The sequence below is a fragment of the Apium graveolens genome, chromosome 4, assembly GCF_009905375.1.
Source record: "Apium graveolens cultivar Ventura chromosome 4, ASM990537v1, whole genome shotgun sequence".
NCBI lineage: Eukaryota > Viridiplantae > Streptophyta > Magnoliopsida > Apiales > Apiaceae > Apium > Apium graveolens.
In genome coordinates this window covers 4,834,354-4,860,760 of record NC_133650.1, presented here as the reverse complement: position 1 = coordinate 4,860,760, position 26,407 = coordinate 4,834,354, and the positions used below count along the sequence as shown (strand labels likewise).

Sequence of the window (26,407 nt, the reverse complement as noted above, 5' to 3'; positions counted from 1 at the left end):
AATCAGGTGGGTCCGGGTGTTCGCAATCACAGTGTCAAAATGTGCCACGTGGACATGACTCGTATTAATTGGGACCCATACTGTTCTATTAGTTCCACATGGACCTCATCTCAAATTCACGACATGCATTGCCACGTTTTGGTCTAACACGATAAAATAATCAAAATCCAAGTATATATGTACAACAGCCTGTTTATTCGGCTTAATTCAAATTCTATTTGTACGGGATTAATAATAATTTAATAAATATTACCAAATTTATTTAAAATGTGACAGTAAATTATGCCATAATTGTCAAAATCGATATATACACACAAGGGAGACTAGTTGTAAGTAATTGATGGACTTGTACTAATAAGGGTCTTTAATACGGGCCCGGAAACCTCTGTCATTTGCCTTCCATTTTGGGTCTGTAAATTACAAATCTCCCTGCTTAAACCCTCTCTCTCTCTCTCTCTGTGACATCCATCCATCTCTCTCTCCCACTCTCAAGAACTCATCTCTCTCTCTCTGTGCAAGACTGTAGCTGGATTGTGACTGATCTCAAAATTTCACATCTGGGTCTGCTTTATCAGGTACCCTTTTTACACTTTAAGTTGTGTTTGTGTGTGTATATATCGAGATTTGTTTTTTTTTCATTTTCTTGAAAATTAGGTACTATCTGGGTCAATTTGGGTTTTGAGAGGTGTATTATTTGAATCATAATTGCTTACTTTAGACTTGATTTGCTTGTTGTTTAGCTCAGAATAGCTGTGATTCATGTTTTTTTGCTTTAAATTGCTCTTTTTTATAGTCTGATTATGAACTGTTTACAGTCAACTTGGATGGTTTCTGCTATTTTTATTTGCAAGATTTTGGTGTATATTTTCGTGATTCTCGAGAAGTTATATAATTTAGAAAATGGGTTTGAAGATTTTGTGGGATCTGTGTGTTATTTTGGTTAGATTGTTTGAGATGATCGTCTAATTTTATGTTTGAATGTTAATGTTGGTGTGAATCTGTGGATAGGGTATTTTTTAGAGCGTTTTTAGTTTGAATTGGGGTCTTAGTTCATTCAGGTTTCGGGTTTTTTCAGGTTGTGGCCTGCTGGTATTTGACTAATCTATCTATTTTAGTTAGTACTAGTTGGCAAGAGCTTTGGTTGAAATTACGAGTTTTATACTTGGTGGGGTGAACACTATTGGTTCTTGTGGAGAAACCTATGAGATATTTATGATTGTGTTGAGCTGATACCTGAGGAATGGCAAACGGAAAGATCAGGGCTAAGCTCAAACGGAGCAGCCTTTATACATTTGGGGGGTGTTTTACGCCGCAGACTGAAGATGCAGACGGATCCGGACCCAGACCCCATCAATTTCAAGGTCCTGGATTTTCACGAGCAGTATTCTGCAACCAGCCTCAAAGGCACCAAAAGAAACCTTTTAAATACGTCTCGAATTATATATCCACCACAAAGTATAATATCATTACATTTCTACCCAAGGCTACTTTTGAACAGTTCCGTAGAGTTGCCAATGTTTACTTCCTTCTTGCTGCAATTCTGTCATTGACACCTGTTACGCCATTCTCAGCTGTTAGTATGATTGCCCCGTTGGCCTTTGTGGTCGGCCTTAGTATGGCAAAGGAGGCTTTGGAAGACTGGCGCAGATTTATTCAGGATATGAAAGTAAATTTGCGGAAAGCTAGTGTTCATAAAGCAGATGGGGTATTTTCTTACAAACCATGGATGAAGATTCAAGTAGGAGATGTGGTAAAAGTAGAGAAGGATCAGTTTTTCCCTGCAGATTTGTTACTTCTGTCATCGAGTTATGAAGATGGAATCTGTTACGTAGAGACCATGAATTTAGATGGTGAAACAAACTTAAAGGTGAAAAGATCTTTGGAGGTAACTTTACCACTGGATGATGATGAAGCTTTTAAGAACTTTGCAGGAACAGTTACATGTGAAGACCCAAACCCTAACCTATATACTTTTGTGGGTAATCTTGATATTGATCGCCAGATCTATCCTCTTGATCCCACTCAGATCCTCCTCAGAGATTCAAAGCTTAGGAATACAACCTATGTTTATGGTGTGGTAATATTCACCGGCCCTGACAGTAAAGTCATGCAAAACTCTACAAGATCTCCTTCCAAAAGAAGCAGAATTGAAAAGCAGATGGACAAAATTATTTATTTTCTCTTTTCCATCCTAGTTTTGATATCAATAATTAGCTCAGTGGGATTTGCTGTAAAGACCAAATATCAGATGCCAGATTGGTGGTATACGCCTAAAGATGAAAAAAATCTGTATAATCCTGACAAAGCCAATTTGTCTGGCTTTTATCACCTGATCACTGCCCTTATCCTCTATGGATACCTAATACCCATCTCACTTTATGTTTCCATCGAGGTTGTGAAGGTCCTGCAAGCTAAATTTATCAACCAGGACTTGCACATGTATGATGAAGAGACCGGAACTCCTGCTCAAGCACGGACATCAAATTTGAATGAGGAGTTGGGTCAGGTAGACACCATTCTCTCTGATAAAACTGGAACTTTGACATGCAATCAGATGGATTTTCTTAAGTGTTCCATTGCTGGAACTGCTTATGGCTTGTCTGCTAGTGAAGTGGAACTTGCAGCAGCAAAACAAATGGCGATGGACCTTGATGGACAGGATCATGATTTTGAACGAAATCACGTTCGTACTAATAATGCAGGTTTTGACAATGGGCTTAGTAATTCATCAGAAATTGAGTTGGAAAGAATTATTAAATCTAAAGATGAAAACCAACATAAACCTGTGATTAAAGGGTTTAATTTTGAGGATAGTCGTGTCATGAACGGGAATTGGTCCAGGGAACCACATGCGGAGGTACTTCTGTTATTCATGCGGATACTTGCGGTTTGTCACACAGCAATCCCTGAGGTGAATGAGGAAACTGGCAGCTTTAATTATGAAGCAGAGTCACCAGATGAAGGAGCGTTCCTTGTTGCAGCAAGGGAATTTGGATTTGAATTTTGTAGAAGAACCCAGTCAAGCATATTTGTGCGTGAAAGACACCCTTCTTCTAAAGAATACGTTGAAAGGTCTGGCCATTGAAAATCTCTTCTACTATTCCACTTTGGGTTGGTTGTGTTGTCGTTTGACACATTTTCTGACAAATTTCAGGGAGTTTAAACTACTCAATCTACTGGATTTTACTAGCAAACGGAAGCGAATGTCTGTCATCGTCAGGGATGAGGATGGACAGATTCTTCTGCTGTGCAAAGGCGCAGACAGGTATTATCTGCACTCCTCTATTCTTCCCTGTTATTCTGTGTAAAGAAAACTGTTGGTCTACATTAGTATGCAGAACAGAATACGTGATTCCTGGGCTCACAATAGTGTTATGTCAGAGAGGGCGTTTATGCCGTAGTTTCACTCTTATTTTTAATTTCCAGGAGATGAACTTGAAATTTATTGTATGTTTGTATTCTTCTAGTTTATCTCTTTGTGTAGATTAGTAGCATGGGTGTCAAATTGGTTTAGGACTCGGTGTAGTTTATTATTTTTGAATTATGCAGCATCATCTTCGATCGTTTATCAAAGAATGGAAGAATGTTTGAGGGAGCTACTACAAAGCATTTGAATGAATATGGGGAAGCTGGGTTACGTACTCTAGCACTTGCTTACAAGAGGATAGAGGAGGCCGAATATTCTGCTTGGAATGAGGAGTTTCTTCGAGCGAAGACTTCTATTGGTGGTGACAGGGAGGCCATGCTTGAGCGGATATCTGATATGATGGAAAAAGATTTGATCCTTCTTGGCGCAACTGCTGTAGAGGATAAATTACAGAAAGGGGTAGGATACATGGTCGACTATGGCAGTAATTAACTAATCACTTCTGTGCTGGCCTATGTTGCGTTCCTTAACTTAGTTACTCTATCTCAATATTCAGGTGCCTCAGTGTATAGATAAATTAGCTCAAGCTGGTCTCAAGATCTGGGTTCTGACAGGTGATAAAATGGAAACTGCAATTAATATTGGGTAAGTTTGGGAAATATTTAGTATTTCTTTCAACTTTTTCATAGAAGTTGCTTTAATAACTCAAACAGAGCTCTTTTCTTCGTGGTGTAGATTTGCATGCAGTCTACTTAGACATGGTATGAAACAAATCTGTATAGCAGCAGGTGCAGAAATGCTATCCCAAGAAACCAAAGAGGTACAGCAAATTTAGTTTTTAACAATTCATATCTGTTGATACTAGAACTCATGTCTGATTCTAATTGTTTACTATCAGGTGGTAAAGGAGAATATTTTGATGCAAATCACAAACGGCTCTCAAATGGTAAAGCTTGAAAAAGACCCTCATGCAGCATTTGCGTTAATAATTGATGGGAAAACGCTGAGTTATGTGTTAGAGACGGATATGAAGCATCAGTTCTTAAATTTAGCAGTTGATTGTGCCTCTGTGATTTGCTGCCGCGTCTCTCCTAAGCAGAAGGCCCTGGTAAATACTTTTGTTGATCGTCGAACTGTCCTCTGATATCCCTCGGCTTGTCTAATAGACTCTTCTTTTAATAAATTATATCTTATTGCTTTATACATTATGATTATTTTATTCCTGTCTGGATTTTCAGGTAACTAGATTAGTAAAAGAAGGAACTGGAAAGATCACATTAGCAATTGGTGATGGCGCAAATGATGTTGGAATGATACAAGAGGCTGATATCGGTGTTGGCATCAGTGGTGTGGAAGGAATGCAGGTGTGTAATATTTCTATAATTTGTCAACGAATAATTGTCTGGTGATAAACTGGACGTGCAATTCAGGAGATCTTCTGTAGCACTTTTGATAGCCCTCAAAAGGATATGGGAACAAAATTTTGCACATCATATACATGATTATGTATTTCTTAGGATGATTCTTCCTCTCTTTTTCCCCTCCAAAATTTGAGGCACTCTTTCTAAATTGCTATTGCTTTCTAATCGCAACAAATTTTATGAGTTGGTAGGCTTAGTAATGAAGTTTATTAACCTTTATTATTTCTATATATTTATTTCACCCTCACCTAATAATACTCTTCATTTTGAAGGCTGTTATGGCCAGTGATTTTGCTATTGCGCAGTTCCGATTTTTGGAGAGACTTCTAGTTGTCCATGGACACTGGTGCTATAAGCGTATAGCTCAAATGGTAAAACTTAGAAGTCGCTAAATGCATGTTTATTGTTCATAATGAAAGTTCACATAGACTTGTGCTAAGTTCAGTTTTATTCATTCTCATATTTTTGGAATTCTGCATTCAGATTTGTTATTTCTTCTACAAGAATATCGCTTTTGGCCTTACGCTGTTCTACTTTGAGGCATTTACGGGTTTTTCTGGGCAATCGGTTTACGATGATTGGTATATGCTGCTATTTAACGTCATTCTTACATCGTTGCCTGTCATCTCACTTGGAGTCTTTGAACAAGATGTCTCGTCTGAGGTCTGCTTACAGGTCAGTTTCTAGATAAGTTTTCTGCTTGAACTGTTGATGTCCAGTTATTTACTAATGATTTTGAACCGACACAAAACTGTATGTCCATTTATGTATTAATGATTTATTTCTTTATTACAGTTTCCAGCACTGTATCAGCAAGGACCCAAGAACCTGTTCTTTGACTGGTATCGGATATTTGGGTGGATGGGAAATGGACTTTACTCCTCACTCGTCATTTTCTTTTTAAACATTATCATCTTTTATGACCAGGCCTTCCGCAAAGGAGGCCAGACCGCAGACATGGCAGCTGTGGGCACCACCATGTTCACATGCATTATCTGGGCCGTCAACTGCCAAATTGCTCTTACAATGAGTCACTTCACATGGATACAACACTTCCTTGTTTGGGGAAGTGTTGTCACTTGGTACATATTTCTATTCCTCTATGGAATGTTGTCGCCTATAATTTCCGGAAATGCCTTCAGAATTCTGATAGAAGCCCTTGCTCCGGCTCCATTATACTGGATTACTACATTACTAGTAACAGCTACCTGTAATCTCCCTTACTTTGCTCACTTATCTTTCCAAAGAGCATTCCATCCAATGGATCATCACGTTATCCAAGAAATCAAATACTACAAGAAGGATGAAGAAGATCGAATCATGTGGACAAGAGAACGGTCCAAAGCTAGACAAGAGACGAAGATAGGCTTTACGGCAAGAGTAGATGCAACGATCAGACAGTTTAAAGGGAGATTACAGAAGAAGCATACTTCATCAAGTCCGATGTCTCCTCTGTAATTATGCGTGGTCTGTTCTATAGTCATATAATTCTTTCCATCCTCTCTAGGTTTTGTTTATAGTTCTACGGTTTCAATGGCTGTTTGAAATTTTGATTAGTGGCCCATTTCACATACATCATTGGGCAGTATAGTGGTAGGTTTTTGGAGAGATTGGTTAATATACAGAATATTGAGGTTGTATTGTATGTACAGTACTTAAATCTGATTGCAGCTTATTGAAAGTTCTTGGTTGGTGATTACAACTTTCAATTTGCATGTGTCTTCATTGTTCAGTTTAATATAGAGTACACATGTACAATGCAAAATTTCTACTTTATAATGTGGTTTGTACATTAAAAAAGCCTAAACAAAGGTTTTATTTCTCTTTTGTTTTGAAATAAAACGTAAACAAAGTTATAAAGTTAAACCTCGATGAAGTAATAATCGATAAAGTAATAATTTCGTAAAAAATAATATTTTTCTTCGATCTCATCATAATAGACACAGTGTATTTTTACTCCCGATAAAGTAATAAGCTCGTTAGATTAATATCTTTTCTTGGTTCAAGACCTAATATTTTAAAGAGATTTAATTATTTAGTAGCAAAATATTTTCTGTTATACATTTTGGTAGAATCGGTGCAGGATGGGCTGGGGAGTTCAAGGTAAAAACATGGGCTAGGATGGGCTGCGGAGCGATTGAGGTTCAAAGAAAAAGCATGGGCCGGGCTCGTGTGATAGGATGGGCTGCGGAGCGATTGAGGTTCAAAGAAAAAGCATGGGCCGGGCTCGTATGATAACTAATTTATAAGTTAAAACAATTAACAATAAATTTGTTACAATGTGCCCGTTTAGGAAATCTTAAAATAAGTAACTTACGACTTAAAATGAATAAGTGACTTATAAGTGTTAAGTAGATAAATATCTATAAGTTATATAAGTGTTTGGATAATTTTACTTAAAAACATAATTTTTTTATTTAAATAATTTATAATAAATAATATTTAAATACAATTAACTTAGTTTGTGGATTTAAAATTCGAAAAATATTTAAAAACATATATTTTAAAATTAAAATTAATAAAAAGGTGAAAAAATCAAAATAAGTTGAGAAAAAGTACATCGTTACAAACATTCAACTTATCAGCTTATAAGTTGTAAATTCAACTTATAAATTAGATTGACAAACATTCGTCAATAAGTACTTACGAGTTTATAAGTGAATAAGTTACTTTTTAAGTAACCGCCAATTAAGTAACCGCCAAACAGGCCCAATATCTATCTATTGAAATGCTTATATTAAGAAGGGAGTTATAATATTTATATTATAAATTAACTTTTAATATTTTTACCAAAAATACCACTTCACTTTTAATGGAAATATTTGCAAAAATACAGACGCTGCTGCGTATTGTTGCATATGAGATATGAGGTTCATCTGTATTTTCGCAAATATTTTTATAAGGTATTTATACAAAAAATCCTATAAACTTTGCACCGACAGTTGGCAAATTTTGTAGGGTTTGTAGGCTAGAAAAGTTCAATCTCTGTCTGTACTCTGCAGCCTAGTTTATTTTGCAACTGTGTACTGATGGAGCTTCGTGTAGGTCATTATCGGCTTGGTCGGAAAATCGGAAGCGGCTCTTTCGGGAAGATATATAATGGTCTCTTCTTTCATGACTTTATATATATATATATATATATATTTTGTTAGTTCGTTATTGACAAGTTTCGAACCATCGACATCCTTTAAAGGGAGCGAGGAGGTTTTGTCGTCTTCTTGTTTTTGATCATTTTTATATTTTTTTTTATATTGCAGGTACTGATATTCGTACCAATGAAGAAGTGGCCATCAAGCTAGTGAGTCATTTGTTGTTTGTTGTGTAATCTTTGGTTTTTACAATCTCATTTATCAACATGTATTAATACTGCTCTTGTTTTAGATGTATCAGCAATTTTATGCTTAAAATTTTCGCACTTGCATTGTCGAGATATAGTTAAATAAGCAGAATGTACTTCAAATTCGATAAATGTTACAGGTTTCGGCATGTTTTGTGGATGTGTATATGATTTTTTGTACACCTAAGAGTTAAATCTTGTGTGCTGTTTAAGTTGTTGCATGCATTAGAACAACTTCAGATGAAGATCCTTTAGTGCTTATTTACACGATCTTCTGATTCCCCGGTGTTAGACGAATGCTTGGTAAGAATCAAGTTAACTGTGGTTGAAGTTCATTATGTCTAATCACCCAGAATAAGCCACAATGTACCTTCACATAGAGACCTGACTTAGTATGAAAAGTTATGTGGAGCAAGCTACAAAAAGATTCGATTTTTTAGGTTATTATATAAGAATAAGTTAGTTGTAACTTATTATGAAGTTCTATTAGTATTGAACATAGATTATGAGGTATTATCTAGTTTCTACTTTATATAAGTAGATTAACGGAAGAAATTGTTTCTTTCATTAGTAGCTAGTTGGTATTAAGAAGCATGTAACTACAACACATGGGGACACTATGCATTTGGTATAGTCGAACTAAGTAAAATGAAAAGTATCCTGAACTTGTAGATTAGACAGTCATTTTATGTTTATCATATGGCTGCTTCATTAGTCGTGATCACAGCTCAAATTCGTCAAATTATATGGTGTATGGAGTTTCTTATATAGTTGATTAAATAATCTGTCGACAGTTCTACTTGACTGAGAATTGTAGCTCGGGTTCTTACATCGTTTATGACACAGGAATATATCAAGACAAAGTATCCTCAGTTGTTATATGAAGCGAACTTGTACAAAGTACTGCAGGGCGGATGTAATGAACATTCTTAATCCTCTTGTAGCAAGTATTTCCTTCTGTGTTGTCATGTCTGAGATCCTGTCTTTTTACAATGATATCTTGTTTGACAGCCGGAATTCCAAACGTTAGATGGTTTGGAGTTGTAGGAGACTATAATGTTCTTGTGATGGATTTGCTGGGACCTAGTCTTGAAGACCTGTTTAGCTTCTGTAGTAGGAAACTGTCTTTAAAGACTGTTCTGATGCTTGCAGACCAGATGGTACATTCGACTGTCTATTTTGATTTTTAGTGCATTGCAAATTTTTGTTCTCTCAAATTGCTTTGAAGCTGTAACTTCATGTTTGGCAGATAAGTCGGATTGAATTTATTCACTCAAAATCATACCTTCATCATGATATTAAGCCTGATAACTTTCTTATGGGAACAGGAAGACACAAAAATCGGGTACTGTATTCTTTATATCCTCCTCCCTTGTCACCCTATCTTTCGTATAATGATCTGACAGCACGTGCTCTGTAGGTTTATGCCATTGATTTTGGACTAGCTAAGAAGTATAGAGATTCGTCAACTCATAGGCATATCCCATACAGGTGAGCTCTTTGCAACATTTTCATTTTTGAGTTTTAAAGGTTATGTTGATGGTCAAAGCTATTTGTTCGCAAATCTATTTGTTCTTGTTATGTAGGTGGCCGGTGGCCCATCTCTCTCTCTCTCTCTCTCTCTCTCTCTCTCTCTGTGTGTGTGTGTGTGTGTTTAAATTATGTGCTACATATGAAATCTTATAGCAATATTACACATTTCATGCTTATGAGCCTATTTACTTTTCAAATTTCAAGTATAACCGCTATGAGTACTCTATCCAACTTAGATATTTGAAACTACAGGTGACAAAAAAAAATCTGAAGTAGTTTCTCTTTCGTTATCATTTTCTTATACACAGATGTTCTACATTTGCCTTTGTACAATTATACGTATAAAAATTTACTTTTTTTTGCTGAATGGCTGTAATGATTTCACATCTACGCCTGTTGAAGAACTTCTCAAATGGTTTATAGGGGAAAATAATATCTTATCTGATGCAACTCGTCTCAAATGCAGAGAAAATATTAATTTGAGAGGGACAGCAAGATATGTTAGCACGAATACACACCTTGGCATTGGTATGATTACTTGTATTGATTTATATTCTGTATATTTTTTGTGCAGTTGTAAATTCAGACAAGTTTTCATGCACACCCTTCATCCGGTGTGTGGTTTATTAATGATTAATTTGAGGAATTAAGCTTTAATTATCGATTGATATCCAAAAAAATAAGTGCTAAACTTGGGAGTGTGAGGGGATGGGGAAATCAGGAAGAGGACTTCTTATCCATTATACAACAGCCAAGAGTAATATAATAACATCGATTCAAAGAGAAATACTATGTCGTCTGTCCTAATGGTTTTACAACATCTTATATCTAGAGCAAAGCAGAAGGGATGATTTAGAAGCACTTGGATATGTCCTAATGTATTTTTTACGAGGAAGGTAATTATATCTTCTTGTTCTTGCTCGTGTTTTTGTGTGTGTGCATCCTTGAATAATTCCAATTTAGTTATGTCTTCTACTCTGTAGCCTCCCTTGGCAGGGACTAAAAGCAAGAAACCAGAAACAGAAGTATGAAAAAATCAGTGAAAAGAAAGTCTCAACTTCATTTGAGGTGTTCTTTGTTTGTTTAGGGATTTCTGACGCTGCTAATAAAAATAACTATGAAACTAAGTGAGGCCTGATCATTTTCAGGTCTTGTGTCAAGGATATCCTACAGAGTTCGAATCATATTTTCACTACTGCCGTTCATTGCGGTTTGATGATAAGCCCAGTTATGCTTATCTCAAAGAAATCTTCCGAGACCTTTTCATTCGAGAAGGTTTATATTTTAAACACGTTGCAATGGTTTTTTATTTTCATTACAGTGTTGTGTCATCTATCTGAGCACTAACCTTTTTTATCATAGGGTTTCAGTTTGATTACGTATATGACTGGACAATTCTGAAATACCAGCAGTCACAGCTTGCCAATCCTCCATTTCGTGCTCTTGTAAGTTGCACATTCTTATGGGTGTTTTTTATGTTTTGTGTAATCCTGCTCGACTGATATGATTTATTTTGTAAAGGATGGTACTGCTGGAACATCTTCTGGGGCACCGCCTGTACGTGCCAATTTTAATGGACAATCAGGTGAGTCTGCATTAGCTTCAGGTTCTATATATTGTAACACGTTATAGAACTGAACCATCTGCTATTTTAAGTATTTTAACCATCTGAGCATTAGTCTGCATTTCTCTTTCGGTGCTAGATTTGCTGTATTAGCTCTTAGTACTTGTAGCTCAAAGTATTCTTGCAATGGATCCTCTGTAGGTGGTGATGAAGACAAGGTTGCTAGTTGGTTAGCAGCAACTTCCTCTCGGGGGCACTTACTTGGTCCAAGACCGGCAGGGTTCCAAAATATCCCCACATCTGCACAGAGAAGTTCACTAGTGTCATCAGATCAGAGGCTTATTTCTTCAAGCAGATATCGTCCGGACATGTTGCCCTTTGATACGGCTCTCGAAGGTATTGAAGGACTCAATTTAAACCAATAGAAGTTGCACTAGCAGGAGCTTTGACTTGTTTACTTGTTTGCCAATTTTGAATTCAAGTACCAAACATCTGGAAGGAATGCATTGTCAAGTATGTTATATTAGTATGAGCCTGCGTTTACGAGTTCCCTGAAAATAACATTGCAGTAACTTATGAATTACATATGCTACCTCAATCCATACTGTTACCCTTGGTCTATCACCTTAAACTAGATTTTTTTTGCTATTGCCTAATTCTGGATGCTCTCTCTCTCTCTGTTACTTAGGCTCGACATATGACTGTTACTTGATCGTTGATCGACTGTATTGCTTAAATATTAGTAACAACTAACAAGCATTTGGTATAATATGACAGTTTGTGCCTGTTTTAGTTTGATTTCATAGAGTAGAAAGACATAAGACAATAGTACTTGGAGATGAAAACAACAATATGCAAGTGTATAACATATTAGGTATATTGCACATATCTCTACAACATATAGCACAGAATTGATAATTTATTATAAAACATTAGCATCATATCAAATCAGCTACCTTTCCTCTAAGTTGATCAACACAGATATAGGTGTATGATAGACAAAACAAAGCACTCAATAAATATAGATGCCGTTTGGATCATGGTATTACAATCTCATTCACATTCGCGTTAACCAGGTTGGAATCCCATAATTCAAACGGTCCGCAGTCTTAAATCAAATTCAAGAATCACCTCCTTCCATACACAATGTCCTTGATCCACCTAAAGCTCTTTCGAAAAGAGACTTTGACTTTACCTTCAACAGTATAAACCTTATAACCAGCTACCCTTTTCTTTCTTTGCAACTCTGGATCATTGAAACTCCAAGTTTTCGCAGTTGACCCGAGACTGTTCTTGCTTTTCTTGATCTGCACTTCTTTATAATTAGCTCCAGGATTTGAAGCATGATTAGTACTGTAACTTCTCAGATCTTGCATGCTTGTTGGAACTACCTGTCTTCCTCCTGCAGTGTTGTAGCTTTCAATTTGCATATCTCTTCCATCTCTGCATGATTGAGATCTGAAATGCTCCATATTTTGATCAAGAAAAACTCAAATGAGTTAAATTTAAAGTTGATTTGTTTTTTATGTGATTTCAATAATTGAAGGAGATAAAAGGAGAGTTGATCTTTGAGGGTCTTTTTCTATGATGGGGAAGTAGTTAGATTCTTGCCTCTATTTTCAATAGTTTGATTTTATTCGAGGGAGTTGTTCCACCACAAACGATTATTACATCATGTTACACCGTTATATTCCCTCCGTTTCTTTCAATTATTTATATTTTTCAGAAAATCTCCGACACGTATTTTAAGTTGCATAAATATAGTTCTGTAATTTATTTTTACATTTTTATTTTTCTAGAATAAAAATTAAAATTCAACTTTTATTCAGAAAAAGAAAATTGTTAAAATAAATTACATAACTATACTTTTTATGCACCTTAAAATACGTGTCGGACACTTGTTCAGAAATGTAAATCAATCGGGAAGGGACTGAGGGAGTATAATTTTACAGGATCCTTATATCATATCATATTAAAAAAATTACTGCTCCATTTCATAAGATAATATTTTAATATAATATGCCGCAACAATCGTTTTGTTTGATTTTTAATTTGTCAGCTGAGTGTGAATAATCTATTCATGCTGTATTGCCACGTGTGTAAGTTGACCGGTCAATGTAAATTTCTTTACAAAATGACAAAATACTCTTCAATTTTGAACTTAAAATTATAGTATAATTTTTAACGTGTTTAGCCTGGAAAAAGTCATCACTACACCCATCTCAAAAAAAATACTGCTAAAATTATAGATTTCTAAATTTTAGTATTTAAGCGTTTGGCCCTATAATTGATTCGGTGATTTGAAGCTTTATTATGTGCCGATCGTCAAAATATTTTATAATATACGATGTTATTCGGTTTTTTATATAATTTGAGAAGCGAAATTTTTGACCTAAATCTCGTTATTCAACAGGCAATTGGCACCAATCCCATGTGCTTTTCATTTTTGTAATATTTAATTTAACTATATACTCCCTCAGTCCCAAAATGATATTTCTCTTTTGACTTTTTTACTGTCGTTATTGACTACTAATTTACGTTTAATTTATAATATTAAATACAATATCGAGTGATTTTTTTAGATTCGTATTTATGAGTATTTTAATATAATAAAGTTTTTATTTTTAATATTAATACGAAATTAAAGATATTAACGATTAAAAATGTATATTGACAAATATGGTTAACACAAATAAGAAATGTTTTTAGGGACGGGAGAGTATAATATACCATGGGGAGTGTATGGTACACACATTTACTGTATATATGAAACAACTAAACTAATTTGGTAAAGCATCGAAGCACGTGAAGATTATTCTCTTGAGTGAGATGCTTAGATTCAACATGACGATGCCGATTATGGGAGATGATGGTGTTTTAGATCAGATTTCAACCCCGTTAACATAATTGATAATTGGGTTTCAATTTTTATATTTTAAATTAAAAATCAAAAAATAAAAAATCTTAATTTTTATATTAAAAACTCTACTTTATTAGTTTTGATCGGATCTAAACAAGATAATCATCAAAATATCGTAATTTCAGGATGTGTGGCGTAACTTATCCATCGGATAGACCAAATCGTCTAACGCATATGTGATTTTTTAAAATATTCGGGTGATACGTATGTTCGGCTAATACGCATCATATAAATGTGTATCCCAGATTAATATATAATATAAAAATATGTAAAATGGGTGTCAAGACGGATGTTGTAGACGAAATTTCGTATTATCACAAAATAATAATTTTTGACGAGTATTTTGGACCAAAATTTTAATAAATGATTAGCATAATCAAGAAAATGGAAAATATAATATTTTGGTGAGAAGGATCAAAACCATCACTTGTGATTACTTTATAACGGACTATGCATTTGTTATTTTGAATTTTCATAACAAAAATTTATTATAATAATAATAATAATAATAATAATAATAATTTATCCTATCCGAATTACTACCGATTATATCATAATCCGAAAATCAAACAAATCCAAAATTTATTCCATCCGAAACCGATCCCATTATCCAATTTACGAGGTCTAATACTCATACCCGAATAGTGTATTATTTTAAGCATATAAAATAGTTAGGGCAGAGAAGAGTGGAGAGAGCAAGAAGAGGCCACTGCGTGACAAACAAAGCCGCGCGCATCCCAAAGCACCTCTGTTCAATCCGCCCTTCTCCTTCGATCTGTATGTTCCTCCTCTTGCTCTTTTCATTTTCAATTTCAATTTCGTAATTTCAATTGATTTATTTGACAATTTAATTTGCAACTTGTGATGTTCTAAATTGATTTCTGTTATTATCATTACTTGTTGCAATTTAGCCTCGTTGTACTGTTGTTGGTGGTTAGCTTGGTCTCGATTGTGTTTTATTTCGATATTTAGTTTTTAGTTTTGTCGAAATTAAAATCATCTGAGTGTCTAGCTTTCGATTACTCGTAACGAAATTATAACTGATTTACGGCAATTTTAGGAGGATCGGAGTGAATACGAATGTAGCCTGGTTGAACTTGAATCTCCAGTTTTTAGGTTTGTCAGTTGGAAGCGACTTTCAAGTAACGTACTCCGTTCCGTTCTAAATTGATTTTTATTATAATTAGTATTACTTTTATAATATAGCCTCGATGTGTTGTTAGTGGTCAGCTTGGTCTCGGTTGTGTTTAATTTCGATATTTAGTTGTTACTAATGTCGATATTAAAATTTATTGTCTAGCTTTGGATTATACTTGAGGAAAGGAGAACTGATTTACGGCACTTTAGTTGTGCATTGTTTCCGACAAGGAGAATCGAAGAGAATACTAATGTAGCCTGGTTGAACTTGAACCTCTAGTATTTTTTGGTTTATTCGAAATGTATGGATTGAAGTAATCAGTAAGTACGACAATATTCGATAAATATTAGTATAAAGATAAAACTAGTGTGGATTAATTTTTTTCTTGACTGAGTACTAGTAATAGGTGAGCCTAGGAGGTTTAGAGTAGCACACTGTTTCTCGTTTCTTTACTATCACTATATAATGTTTGAGATTGATTTATGGGTTGGAAGCAACTTTCGATTAACATGCACCGTTCTAAACTGACTGGAACTCACTCCGAAATCTATGTAATATTTACACCCACCAGATGTCATATTAAGATTAATTTGTTATTCTTGTTTGTGGTCTATCGTTTGTTTCACCTACGGGTCTATTGTTTGTGGTAAAAAGGCGTGTGATCAATGGCGCTTCTCTGTTAGCGCTTCATATTTTGGTCGTGTGCTTGTTAATAATCTCCGCCTTAAACAACACTGGTCATATCTCAAGAAAGTGGATAGATATTCTTATAGTTGATCTCTCTTTTACGTTTTTCCTTGCAATCTTCAAGGCCCCATTGAAGCTAGTCCTCTTTGAACTCTGTTTTTTATGGTTGTGTAATGTGCTACTGTAAAATTTGTTATAGTTATGTCTTGTATTTTACTTGCTTTCTTTTGTACCTTGACTTTAATTTTTTTTGTGCTTCATTTTTTGATTGAATCATAATGCTGAAGTTATTTTGTAAATGAATCTGTTATTGTACAGTCTATTTGTATCGTCATTAAGGTTGCAATTGCAAATGGCTGATCATGATTCAAATACCAACTCACTTGTGGATAATCAAGCCCCTAATCCCGATGGAAATTCAGCTTCTGAGAATGAGAGTGATGTATCAGTTGATTCTCTAGCACGACAGGTTCAGGAATCACTTTCTCTGGCAAAGAAGCACAAATTTTGGGAAACCCAACCTGTTGGTCAGTTCAAGGATCTTGGTGACTCAAGCTTGCCTGAAGGACCTATTGAACCTCCAACACCTTTGTCTGAAGTTAAACAAGAACCTTATAATCTTCCCAATCTCTATGAATGGATTACTTGTGACATGGAATCGACTGAGATGTGTACTGAGGTATATAACCTCCTCAGTAATAATTATGTGGAGGATGATGATAACATGTTCAGGTTCAACTACTCCAAGGAGTTCCTTCATTGGGCTCTTCGCCCCCCTGGTCATTTTAAGAGCTGGCATATTGGAGTAAGAGTAAAGAGTTCTAAAAAACTGGTTGCTTTTATAACTGGAGTCCCTGCAAGAATCCGTGTACGAGACAGTATCGTTCAAATGGCAGAAATCAATTTCCTGTGTGTTCATAAGAAGCTTAGATCAAAACGACTTGCTCCGGTCATGATTAAAGAGGTGACTAGGAGAGTTCACTTGGAAAACATATGGCAAGCAGCTTATACAGCTGGTGTGGTTCTCCCTACGCCTATATCAACTTGTCAGTACTGGCATAGATCTCTGAACCCAAAGAAACTAATTGATGTCGGGTTTTCTAGACTGGGGGCAAGAATGACCATGAGCCGCACGATAAAACTTTACAAGTTACCCGAATCACCTGTTACTCCAGGATTTAGGAAGATGGAACTCCATGATGTTCCTGCAGTTACCCGTTTGCTTAAAAATTACTTGCTGCAGTTTCTGGTTGCACCCGACCTTGATGAAAATGATGTGGAGCACTGGCTTCTTCCCAAAGAGGATGTTGTTGACAGTTTTTTGGTTGAAAGCCCTGAGACTCACGAAATAACCGATTTCTGCAGTTTTTACACACTTCCTTCCTCCATTCTGGGCCACCCCAACCACTCAATTCTGAAGGCTGCGTATTCCTACTACAATGTGTCTACCAAGACCCCATTGCTTCAGCTGATGAATGATGTACTTATAGTGGCGAAACAGAAGGATTATGATGTTTTTAATGCATTAGATGTCATGCAAAATGACTCTTTTCTGAAGGAGCTGAAATTTGGACCGGGTGATGGGAAGCTCCATTATTACCTTTATAATTACAGAACAAAACATGTCCTGAAACCATCAGAACTTGGTCTTGTGCTCTTGTAGTTTAAGCTTTTCGGCAAATTTGATCATTTGGCGAACTCCTTTCTTCTTGTAATCAGGTCTGAACGTTCTAGTTCCAAAATACACCGGTAACTGGGTCTTGTGCTCTATTTGTGTTTGGATTCGGGAATTAGATTTTTCTGTGGAACTGGTACCGCAAATTTTGTGATTCAAAGAACTTTTTTTTTTATTTAATTTCATGTTTGAACTCCTATAATGAGTTTGTACAAGGCATGCTAGGATTTCGTTTTAATGTGTGGAACTTGTTTCAAATTGAACTGTACGTGGCATGCTAGTAATTTTCTTTTGCTGTTAAAACTTAGGTGGTTGTCCAAATAGAGCCTTAAATGTTCAATGTTTACAGTTTACACTGAACTTTGGTCAAGTTGAGTGTTATATTATTCTCTGACAGCACTTTCTTGCCTGATATAGAACGTACTAAAGGGTTTTTTTTGTTCTCCGAACGTTCAGGAGACATAATCATAAATTCATAAATTTTTCCGTGGGATTCGAATATATAATCAAGAGGATAATTATTCTCTTTTTAACCAACTGAGTCAACAACATATAATTTTTGGTTAATTCTTTTTTTTTTTTGAGTTTACAATCTCTTGTATATTACAATAGTAATTAATTTTTCATTTAGAACTATGTAATGGTATCAAATTTAAGAGTTCTAATATAAAAGTATTTAGTTATGTTTTTGTGACTAATTATATTTACATTGGATCTAATGTAACAAATTTTGCCGAGAATCAATCTACAATATGAATCTAGAACACGGAAGATAAATTCTTAAAATTAGCTTGCTTTTATGTCTATTTTATCTTACAGAGTACAGAACAATAATTATTTAAAAGAGCGTGGGTAAAGATTAAGAATAATTTAATTTTTATTACAAATTTGTTCCCATATTTTAAATTTTAATTCTGAAAATTACATGTTCATTGGTCATATGCACACATTTAATTGAATAATAATTACACCTTGACAAGGAACGGGAATGGAAAATATTTATATATGTTATTTATGAGTTCATATGAATTTAGATTAGAGAGTATTAAAATTATTTATTTGTATTTTATGTTCGGGTAGTAGTTTATTAATAAAATAGGTTATTTGTAATAAAGCCTGGACTTAGTCCCTTAACTAGGGTTTTTATAGTTTATACAAATATTGGAATTCCCACATTATTACTCCTTCCGTCCCGGTCATTTTTTTATACTTTCCTTTTTGAAATGTCCCATACAATTTTTTATATTTCAAAATTTACCAAAAATAGTAAATGAGTCCCATCACTTTCCCACTTTTTTCCCTTTTCATAACTACCCTTACTCCACTATCTCCTTTTTATACATTAAAAATCAATGGGTCCCGCTACTTCACTCATTTTTCTTTCTCTTTTTCACTACTTTATACATATTTCTTAACCTCCGTGACCAAACCAAATGTAAACAATTGGCCGGGACGGAGGGAGTATTTAATTTTAAATATACACTCCTTTGAAAATAATAGTAATTAATTATTTTTGAAAACGATATAATTCATAAATTATTATCTTATTATCCTTTTTTTTATATAATTCGTTGTTTCTACATTGTTGTCTTGCATCACACCACTATGAATTAATAAATTAATTTAGTTCAACAATTTTATCTTAATACAAATCCACGGAGGAGTCGTCACTATTTTGACTAAGCAGTCAAAAAAAATTAAAACAAATTATTTTGACTAAGCGGTCAAAAAAATAAATTACAGTAGAAGTGCAGACAAGAGAGAGAGAGAGACGGCACGCATCCCAAAGCGATCTCCACTGAATCGATCTGTATGTTCTTCTTCCTCTTGCACCTTTTTATTCCTCCATTAGTCCTCGGTCAGCTTTTGTTAGGTGCTGTTTGATTTTATTTATTTAAATGAAATGAATATCGATATAAACGAAACATTAAAAGTTCGGTAGTTGATTTCGGGTCACTCAATTTAGAACCGTTACATATAATACTAATATTATTTTTAAGTGATATAAGATTGAATTCTACAAATAACATATTATTAAGATTATTCGTAGTAGTATGTATTTTGACATGAGTACTTAATAGGTTTTTTTATTGGCAAGTGCTTTTAGTGATAAGTTGTTTGAATGATGAGTAGTTTCAGTAAGAGCAATAGTAACTGTGCTGTTAGTATATAGACTAGAGATCTACACATTTGTAATCTTCTTTTTCATTTCTCAGAATTCGATATCTTTGCGAAGAAAGTTTGTTACAATGTCATGATTTCTTATGCATAGCTGCTGCACACTCACACACACGCTTAACAGTACTTTAATGGAGATTTACGAGATTCTTAAGAGATATTTCTCACTAACACCGTGTAATATAAGAGGTAGATTTAACAGTTGGAAGCAACTTTCGAGTAATGTACCCCCATCCTTAACTGACACTGGAAAAAATTTTAAAGATTTAAGTCTTGAAATTTTAAAGGAAATTCGAGACTCTTTAGTTTTGAAGAAACAAATATGATACGAGAGTATTATGACACTGATGGTGGATTATGTATCAACTAGTCTGATTCTATTTTGGTGGAATATCATCTCAACATCCTCTTCTTTGAAGGACAGTGATATTTGATTCTAAGCTTCTGTTAGTTTCTTGGTAGCATCATTGTTGTATTTCATTCTATATATATAAATATATGAATAAGAGATGTAAGCATAAATAGTCATGAGCTTTATTGAAATTTTTGTTTGAAGTAACTTATTCTAGTACCATAGGAATATCATCCTCGTTAGTCATGTTAATGAAGTTTGTGTCGTTACAACCTGAAGTGCTTCATAAACTGAACATACTTTTATGGTAATTATAAGTGTGAAGGAACAAGATGAAATATTTTTTGGTATAATGGATGCTTAGAGCAACTCCAATAGAGTCTTAGCATATTTCTTATTAATATTATTAAACCGGTTCTTTGTGATTCAGGAGATATATTATTGTATAACTCCAACAACATTTCTAATATTTGCATCTTGGTATTACTATATTTGAACTCTAGTTGTGTATGTGAAATGGAGAAGGAGATAGAAATGAATAGTTTGTATTGAAAACAAGATTAGGAATGAGGTTTGGTTACTTATAAGTAAGGCATGACCGCATGAGAGGAAATTTCTGACTTCTAAAGAATCGCTAGGACATTTTTGGTGCTCTAATTTGTACAACATTCCTAAAGTTTAGTTAAGGATGTCTATAGCTTAGCTAACAGCCTAACCATTTTTGCTCTTACCAGTAACCATTGCTTTTTCTGCAGGACCTTTTCGATGTGTGTTTGCATGTAGTACTGCATCTTTTTGGTATGGTATCATTAATAGCATCTTAGAGTATAATGATGTAATCATAACAATCAACTACTCCACATTTTCTTTAGAATTGATAAATATGTTCTCCATAACTGATGAATATTGAATACTAGATTGGATTGGTTATAATTTATAATTCAACAGACTGGCAGCTTGTAATTTAATGTTGGATACATCAGAAACATGAAGACTAAGATGTTTTATGAAAGCCCCTTATCTTTGGAGGATTGAAAGAAATGTTGTAGATAATAGGAATCTAACAACTGAGACCTTTTAATATGATGCAAAACAGAAATTTGACTAGACGATATCCGTTTGGAATAATGTCTAATGGTCGCTGCATTGACTGGAAAGGAGAGTGAAGTGAAAAAATTTAAGATGAAGAATGAAGTTTGACACTAAGCTTTGTGTCGTATCTCTAAAAAGTGGATAGATATTCTTATTGTTGATGTCTGTTTTACATTTCCCTTGCAATCTTCAAGGTCCCGTTGAAGCTTGTCCCATTTGAAATACGTATATATGATCCTAAAATGTGCTAGAGTCTGTTGATAATGTAAACTTTGTAATAGTTATGTCGTGTATTTACATGCTTTCTCTTGTACCCCAACGTTAAGCTTTGTTGTGCTTCATTTTTTGATTGAACCATAGCACTGAAGTGATTTTGTAAATCGTGAATCTGTTATTGTACAGTCTATTGTATTGTCGTTTAGGTTGCAACTACAAATGGCTGATCACGATTCAAATTCCAACTTGCTCGTGGATAATCAAGCCCCTAATCCAGATGGGAATTCAGTTTCTGGGAATGAGAGTGATGTATCAATTGATTCTCTAGCACGAGAGGCTCAGGAATCACTTTCTCCGGCAAAGAGACACAAATTTTGGGAATCTCAACCTGTTGGTCAGTTCAAGGATCTTGGTGACTCTAGCTTACCTGAAGGACCTATTGAACCTCCAACACCATTGTCTGAAGTTAAACAAGAACCTTATAATCTCCCAAGTCTCTATGAATGGGTTACTTGTGACATGGAATCGACTGAGATGTGTACTGAGGTATATAACCTCCTCAGTAATAATTATGTAGAGGATGATGATAACATGTTCAGGTTCAACTACTCCAAGGAGTTCCTTCATTGGGCTCTTTGCCCTCCTGGTCATTATAAGAGCTGGCATATCGGAGTAAGAGTAAAGAGTTCTAAAAAGCTGGTTGCTTTTATAACTGGAGTCCCTGCAAGAATCCGTGTGCAAGACACTATTGTTCAAATCGCTGAAATCAATTTCCTGTGTGTTCATAAGAAGCTTAGATCAAAGCGACTTGCTCCAGTCATGATTAAAGAGGTGACTAGGAGGGTTAACTTGGAAAACATTTGGCAAGCAGCTTATACAGCAGGTGTGCTTCTCCCCACACCTATATCAGCTTGTCAGTACTGGCATAGATCTCTGAACCCAAAGAAACTAATTGATGTTGGGTTTTCTAGACTTGGGGAGAGGATGACCATGAGCCGCACGATAAAACTTTACAAGTTACCCGAATCACCAGTCACTCCAGGGTTTAGGAAGATGGAACTCCATGATGTTCCTGCAGTTACCCGTTTGCTTAGAAATTACTTGCTGCAGTTTCTTGTTGCACCTGACCTAGATGAAAGTGATGTGGAGCACTTGCTTCTCCCGAAGGAGGATGTTGTGGACAGTTTTTTGGTTGAAAGCCCCGAGACTCATGAAATAACTGATTTCTGCAGTTTTTACACACTTCCTTCCTCCATTCTAGGCCACCCCAGTCACTCAATTCTGAAGGCTGCGTATTCCTACTACAACGTATCGACTAAGACTCTGTTGCTTCAGCTGATGAATGATGCACTTATAGTGGCAAAACAGAAGGATTACGATGTTTTTACTGCATTAGATGTCATGCAAAATGACTCTTTTCTGAAGGAGCTGAAGTTTGGACCAGGTCTTGGGCAGCTCCATTATTACCTTTATAACTACAGAGTAAAACATGTCTTGAGACCATCAGAACTTGGTCTTGTGCTCTTGTAGTTTAAGCTTTTCTGCAAATTTGATCTTATTTGGTCATTTAGCGAACTCAAGCTTATTTCATCATTTAGTAAACTCTAAAAGCTTTCTTGTTTTCAGGACTGAACTTTCTAGTCTCAATATGCACCTGTAACTTTCTTATTTCATCATTTAGAAGAAAGTGTTCGAAATATAATTTGGCAGATGGTTATATGAATGTATCTCAGATTGTATTTATATCATTCGAAGATCGTGCCTTTGGACGAAGAACAAAGAAAATAATACAGAATTTTGTTCATGTATCATTGGCCTCAATGCTTATGTCAAAAGTTTAGCAGTTTGAGATTTACGAGTAGATGTCTCCTACTAGGCTTCAAACCTGGCCTTGCGGGGAATGGAGTGCAAGAGTTCACAACTTCACATATAGCTTTTCTTAATTGCCTAGAGTTTCACAATCCCTCGGTGCATAATTTAAAAAACTTAGTTTCTAATTATAAATATATTGAACCAAATATACCACATTACTCATCTAGGCTGCCCAGATTATGGTCAGATTTTCATGCAATGTGCATTAGCAGGTGATAAGCATAGAACATATGAGCACAACTGATAACTTCGTAACTTACCACTGAATGTGGCCATTAGAGATTTCTTGCGACTAATGAGCAGATAATAAAAACATTTTAACATTTCAACTATAGGTCAATGGCTGGATGACAAAATTGGACTCGGTTCTTCATAGCTGAAGATACAAAAGAAGCAGATATTGGTGCTATGTACCGAACTGATACCATTACAGGCTATCTAGCACACTGTAGTTGGGCAGCATTTAGCAAAGCATGCCCAAGAAATAATTTAACATCTTCCTATCTAAGTGTCTCAGGTGTTTTCGCGCCAGGAACGAACTGTACAGTCCAGGTTTATCCCGAAAGTAATAAATTTAACTGTGGAAGTGGCAGCTCCAAAAGCCACATTCCATCTCAAAGTTTATGACAGATATGCAAGCAATGCAAAAGCTAACCAGAATATATGATTACATATTTAGTGCATTTCCGAAAGCCTACAGAGCTGGTCCATGTTATCATAAGCAAACCAACACCACAGGACATGAAGCAACGGCGGCGCTAGTACAACAGTACTAATGCGGCATCATGTCATGAAAGCAAAACAATGACCATTTCAGACTAGAGCCCTTTTATCTAGAGTAACCTGATAAAATCTCTTCCAGACACAAAATGTTTAATAGTTTCTAGTTTCTACAACCACCACATAAGGCTATTAAAAGAGTATTCGTAGTCCTAAAATACCAAGACCATCTTTTGTGTTTCTACAAAACAATATATTTTTCTATTTGTTAAATCTGTAAATAAGTTAGACTCTTTGCATGTCTAATATCTTTAACCAAATGGCAAAAACCTATATTAAAATTAGTGGGAATCCAAGTTGCTATTTCATCGTCTTTATAACACCTTTTCCAATGACCTTCAATCTACTCCTTCCTCTTTGTACTATATTACATTTGAAATACACTTTACCTCTGCAATAAGCTTTTATGAGTTTTAAAGCTGTTGATTAGACAGCCACAAAGCAATACTATTGTGCAATTCCTCAATATATTCGGACGTAGGGACAAACCCCATCCCACACTTGTATCCTATATTCTCAATAACTATATGCAGTTTAAGACGGACATTTCAAATAGCATCCCTAAGCATTCGGTGCTACACGTTGAGTTTAAAGAGAATTATATTACTTTTTCTATGTTACTTGCAACCCCAGATATATGTACTAAAGTCTAACTATGGCGCATAACATACATATTATAAATTACTTATAATTCCTTGAATAGAAGTGTAATAATCGCCTCGCACTACAATGGGGAATTTAAAAAATACACACACGCACACACAAAGATAACTTGCGGAAAATTATATTTTTGTTGTGCAAGTGGATTTAGATGGGAAAAGAATCCAGTTGTCCTGATCTTGAAGCCTAAAACAGTTTCTCAAGTACCTTAAAATAATTAGAACTTCAAACTCGTCATTCCCAACAAACCTTCATCTATTACTACAAAGACCGAAACACCATAGTCTAAACGGAAACAAACAAAAACCTATTCATGGGTACAGGTATTAGAATTATAGCAAGGAATGTCCAATTGACCACCTGATCAAAAAACACTACAGAGATAATAGTACAAAACATTCGCCAACATGCAATCGTAATAAAATAAAAAATCTCCGCATATTACCAATATAACAAACAAAAGAAACCTCTCATTAGCACAATAATGGAACCTCTCGAATTTAACCAAACAATCTGCCATTAATTAAGCTACAAAATCTCAACACTACATCAGACATAAATAATAACTCCGCATTCAATGCAATCAATATATAAAGTTCATTAAAATTTATTCGAACTAGGTTTCTTAATCAAAGCATGCACATTTCCATGCTACTACAACAGGCGAAAATGAAACCTATCATTTCACACCCAAACCATCAAAATTGTATTACAATTTAAAATGACATAATTAAAATATATCACCAAGCCCTCGAATAATTCAAATAGGCACGTACCGCCTCAACATTTGCTTCCCCGTAACCGCAACTCCCACGACAACTCCCCCAATCGCCCCAGCCACAGCCGCAGACCTCACTCCAGCCGCAGCCTTATACAAAGCCCCGGTCCCTAACCCGGCCGCCACGCTATTAATCACATCATCAGTATCCCTCAAACTCACCATCCCACTTTCCAACCCAGCATACATCAACCCAATCACCCCGGCCCGGTTCCCAAATTTCCGACCCGTATGACCCGACCCGTTTAAGACCCGATTAATCCTCAGCTTCAAAGTGTCCCCCGGCTCCGACGCCTTCACCCCCTCAACAAACCCAACTCCGGCGCCGGCGACGGCGCCGGTGAGGTAAGAAATTCCGGTGTAATACGTCAGATTCTCGCCCCAAGAACGGCGCTGAGCAATCGCTTCTTCTTGAAACAAGAACTCAGGCGAAGTGGGGAGCTTGTAAAGATTTTGAATTGGGACTTGAAGATCTTGATATGGGTTGTAAAGTCGACGATTTGGTTCATTCGGGTCGGTTTGATTTGGTGGGTAAGCCATTGAATTGGGTGAAATTAGGGTTAGGGTTTATAAAGATTTGATCTTTTTGTTATTCCCCTCTTTTTTAGAGAAGAGAAATTAAAGTACGTGACACAGAACAAATGGTCTGCAACTACGCTGAGTTCCAAGATGTTCTAAACTGTATATATACTTTTTTTTTATTTAGCAAAAAAAAATTAGTGTAATTTAGCAAAAATAAATTAATGTAATTTAGTGTAATAAATTAAAATAAGTATGTACTATATTATTTATATCCAAATTCTAAACTTGCATAAAGAAAAAGGTTTTTCGATTTCT

General features: G+C 35.3%; 6 protein-coding genes across 9 annotated transcripts; 4 read left to right on the top strand and 2 right to left on the bottom strand.

Annotated features, from left to right (window-relative positions):
- The first annotated feature begins 332 nt into the window (after nt 1-332).
- Nucleotides 333-6,497, top strand: LOC141717555 (putative phospholipid-transporting ATPase 4). The gene is made up of 11 exons (XM_074519681.1): nt 333-575; nt 1,076-3,072; nt 3,155-3,265; nt 3,550-3,826; nt 3,924-4,012; nt 4,103-4,187; nt 4,266-4,475; nt 4,606-4,731; nt 5,061-5,159; nt 5,272-5,463; nt 5,584-6,497. The coding sequence occupies exons 2-11, from the start codon at nt 1,241-1,243 to the stop codon at nt 6,244-6,246; spliced, it is 3,684 nt and encodes a 1,227-aa protein (XP_074375782.1). The 5' UTR covers nt 333-575; nt 1,076-1,240; the 3' UTR covers nt 6,247-6,497.
- Nucleotides 6,498-7,741: 1,244 nt separating this feature from the next.
- LOC141717556 (casein kinase 1-like protein 1) lies at nt 7,742-11,871 on the top strand. The gene is made up of 13 exons (XM_074519682.1): nt 7,742-7,890; nt 8,046-8,086; nt 8,972-9,041; nt 9,137-9,285; nt 9,375-9,470; nt 9,546-9,616; nt 10,125-10,186; nt 10,491-10,554; nt 10,642-10,726; nt 10,807-10,933; nt 11,021-11,103; nt 11,180-11,243; nt 11,424-11,871. The coding sequence occupies exons 1-13, from the start codon at nt 7,818-7,820 to the stop codon at nt 11,645-11,647; spliced, it is 1,209 nt and encodes a 402-aa protein (XP_074375783.1). The 5' UTR covers nt 7,742-7,817; the 3' UTR covers nt 11,648-11,871.
- A 478-nt stretch (nt 11,872-12,349) lies between these two features.
- LOC141718215 (uncharacterized) lies at nt 12,350-12,694 on the bottom strand. Its single transcript, XM_074520596.1, has one exon. The coding sequence runs from the start codon at nt 12,692-12,694 to the stop codon at nt 12,350-12,352; it is 345 nt and encodes a 114-aa protein (XP_074376697.1).
- A 2,076-nt stretch (nt 12,695-14,770) lies between these two features.
- LOC141717554 (glycylpeptide N-tetradecanoyltransferase 1-like) lies at nt 14,771-17,935 on the top strand. 2 transcript variants are annotated; one of them, XM_074519680.1, is made up of 3 exons: nt 14,805-14,919; nt 15,203-15,284; nt 16,286-17,935. In XM_074519680.1, exon 3 carries the CDS (start codon nt 16,320-16,322, stop codon nt 17,628-17,630), a length of 1,311 nt encoding a protein of 436 aa, XP_074375781.1. In that variant the 5' UTR covers nt 14,805-14,919; nt 15,203-15,284; nt 16,286-16,319; the 3' UTR covers nt 17,631-17,935. The 2 variants fall into 2 exon arrangements, with proteins under 2 accessions (XP_074375780.1, XP_074375781.1); XM_074519679.1 differs by lacking the exon at nt 15,203-15,284 and having other exon boundaries at nt 14,771-14,919.
- A 1,386-nt stretch (nt 17,936-19,321) lies between these two features.
- LOC141717553 (glycylpeptide N-tetradecanoyltransferase 1-like) lies at nt 19,322-23,199 on the top strand. Of its 3 annotated transcripts, XM_074519677.1 has the most exons (3): nt 19,322-19,452; nt 20,928-20,970; nt 21,667-23,199. In XM_074519677.1, exon 3 carries the CDS (start codon nt 21,700-21,702, stop codon nt 23,008-23,010), a length of 1,311 nt encoding a protein of 436 aa, XP_074375778.1. In that variant the 5' UTR covers nt 19,322-19,452; nt 20,928-20,970; nt 21,667-21,699; the 3' UTR covers nt 23,011-23,199. The 3 variants fall into 3 exon arrangements, with proteins under 3 accessions (XP_074375778.1, XP_074375779.1, XP_074375777.1); XM_074519678.1 differs by lacking the exon at nt 20,928-20,970 and having other exon boundaries at nt 19,328-19,452; nt 21,687-23,199; XM_074519676.1 differs by lacking the exon at nt 20,928-20,970 and having other exon boundaries at nt 19,330-19,452.
- A 2,149-nt stretch (nt 23,200-25,348) lies between these two features.
- Nucleotides 25,349-26,242, bottom strand: LOC141717552 (mitochondrial import inner membrane translocase subunit TIM23-2-like). Its single transcript, XM_074519675.1, has one exon. The coding sequence runs from the start codon at nt 26,108-26,110 to the stop codon at nt 25,553-25,555; it is 558 nt and encodes a 185-aa protein (XP_074375776.1). The 5' UTR covers nt 26,111-26,242; the 3' UTR covers nt 25,349-25,552.
- Between the last annotated feature and the right edge of the window lie 165 nt (nt 26,243-26,407).